Source organism: Mizuhopecten yessoensis, unplaced genomic scaffold, assembly GCF_002113885.1.
Source record: "Mizuhopecten yessoensis strain PY_sf001 unplaced genomic scaffold, ASM211388v2 scaffold8807, whole genome shotgun sequence".
NCBI classification, from domain to species: Eukaryota; Metazoa; Mollusca; class Bivalvia; order Pectinida; family Pectinidae; genus Mizuhopecten; species Mizuhopecten yessoensis.
Genome location: NW_018407731.1, coordinates 136,863 through 139,361, shown reverse-complemented (window position 1 = coordinate 139,361; position 2,499 = coordinate 136,863). Strand labels below are relative to the sequence as shown.

Below are 2,499 nucleotides of genomic sequence, written 5' to 3'. Positions count from 1 at the left end.
TATGTGTATGATGATGAAGTGAACACTCACTAATGTCCTTGTGTATATAGGTCAAAGATTGATGGTGTAATGATATTTATATTTGTGTAGGATGATGAAGTGAACACTCAATGATATCTTGCATATATAGGTCAAAGGTCGGCAGTTGAATGATATCTATATTATGTGTATGATGACAAAGTGAACACTCACCAATGTCCTTCCGTATATAGGCCACAGGTCGGCGGTTCAACCATAGCATCCTCTTGGCATCCACTCTAATATCCACAAGATTGGTCACCAACGCCAGGAGTGGAGCCAGAGGAAACGACGCTGCAAACAACTACAAGCAAACCGACATCTGTGTGAAACTCAATCAGAAACATCACTACAAGCAACGACAATCAAACCGACATCTGTGTGAAACTCTATCGGAAACATCACAACAAATAACTACAAGCAAACCGACATCTGTGTGAAACTCAATCAGAAACATCACTACAAACAACTACAAGCAAACCGACATCAGTGTGAAACTCAATCGGAAACATCACTACAAACAGCTACAAGCAAACCGACATCTGTGTGAAACTCTATCGGAAACATCACAACAAATAACTACAAGCAAACCGACATCTGTGTGAAACTCAATCGGAAACATCACTACAAACAGCTACAAGCAAACCGACATCTGTGTGAAACTCTATCGGAAACATCACAACAAATAACTACAAGCAAACCGACATCTGTGTGAAACTCAATCGGAATCATCACTATAAACAACTACAAGCAAACCGACATCTGTGTGAACCTCAATCGGAAACATCACTATAAACAACTACAAGCAAACCGACATCTGTGTGAAACTCAATCAGAAACATCACTACAAGCAACGACAATCAAACCGACATCTGTGTGAAACTCTATCGGAAACATCACAACAAATAACTACAAGCAAACCGACATCTGTGTGAAACTCAGTCGGAAACATCACTACAAACAACTACAAGCAAACCGACTCTGTGTGAAAATCTATTGGAAACATCACTACAAACAACTACAAGCAAAACGACATCTGTGTGAAACTCAATCGGAAACATCACTACAAACAGCTACAAGCAAACCGACATCTGTGTGAAACTCAGTCGGAAACATCACTACAAACAACTACAAGCAAACCGACATCAGTGTGAAACTCAATCGGAAACATCACTACAAACAACTACAAGCAAACCGACTCTGTGTGAAACTCTATTGGAAACATCACTACAAACAACTACAAACAAACCGACATCTGTGTGAAACTCAATCGGAAACATCACTATAAACAACTACAAGCAAACCGACATCTGTGTGAAACTCAATTGGGCACATCACTACAAACAACTACAAGCAAACCGACATCTGTGTGAAACTCAATCGGAAACATCACTACAAACAACTACAAACAAACCGACATCTGTGTGAAACTCAATCGGAAACATCACAACAAACAACTACAAGCAAACCGACATCTGTGGGAAACTCAATCGGAAACATCACTACAAACAACTACAAGCAAACCGACATCTGAGTGAAACTCAATCGGAAACATTACTACAATCAACTACAAGCAAACCGACATCTGTGTGAACTCAATCGGAAACATCACTACAAACAACTACAAGCAAACCGACATCTGTGTGAAACTCAATCGGAAACATCACTACAAACAACTACAAGCAATTACCAACATCTGTGTGAAACTCAATCGGAAACATCACTACAAACAACTACAAGCAAACCGACATCTGTGTGAAATTCAATCAGAAACATCACTACAAACAACTACAATCAAACGGACATCTGTGTGAAACTCAATCGGAAACATCACTACAAACAACTACAAGCAAACCGACATCTGTGCGAAATTCAATCAGAAACAACACTACAAACAACTACAAGCAATCCGACATCTGTGTGAAATTCAATCAGAAACACCACTACAAACAACTACAACCAAACGGACATCTGTGTGAAACTCAATCGGAAACATCACTACAAACAACTATAATCTAAACAACATCTTTAGAAAAGTGATTTTATTTTACAAGTAACTGCAACTGAAACATCATTTCATATCTGTTAATAATAAGTTAGGATGTACAAAACTGTAATAGAGAAACCTATAAACCTACTGTAAGGAATATGTATATACCATTAGGAACATCTATAATTAGGTACATCTTCTATATGAATCATCCCATGTCAGGAACAGTGTCCTACCATGACAAATGATCTACAATCAGGAAAACCTACCATAAGAATGTACCTACCATAAGGAAGCCATATTGTATGATCTTCTCAGTGTATTCCCCAAGTGTGAAATCCCCAAGAGTGGGTTTCAAGGATTCCATTTCGATGTACGTGTTGGTGATCTGGCGGTCGGCCTCAACTTGATCTTCAGGAGATTTCTCTCCAATTTTATTTTTAGAGCAAGGACAGCAGGAAAGCCTACAGCACCAGGAAGGACGTATCCTC

At 39.0% G+C, this 2,499-nt stretch overlaps 1 protein-coding gene across 7 annotated transcripts in view; it reads right to left on the bottom strand.

Moving 5' to 3' along the window:
* The window catches only part of LOC110456575 (anoctamin-4-like), a 67,728-nt gene that overhangs the window by 21,375 nt on the left and 43,854 nt on the right, over positions 1-2,499 (bottom strand). For all 7 annotated transcript variants that reach the window (XM_021507387.1, XM_021507390.1, XM_021507392.1 and 4 more), the window contains 2 exons: positions 2,295-2,499; positions 193-322 (listed from right to left, as the gene is read on the bottom strand). In XM_021507387.1, coding sequence (XP_021363062.1) covers positions 193-322; positions 2,295-2,499 — 335 coding nt within the window. The remainder of the gene's footprint in view (positions 1-192; positions 323-2,294) is intronic.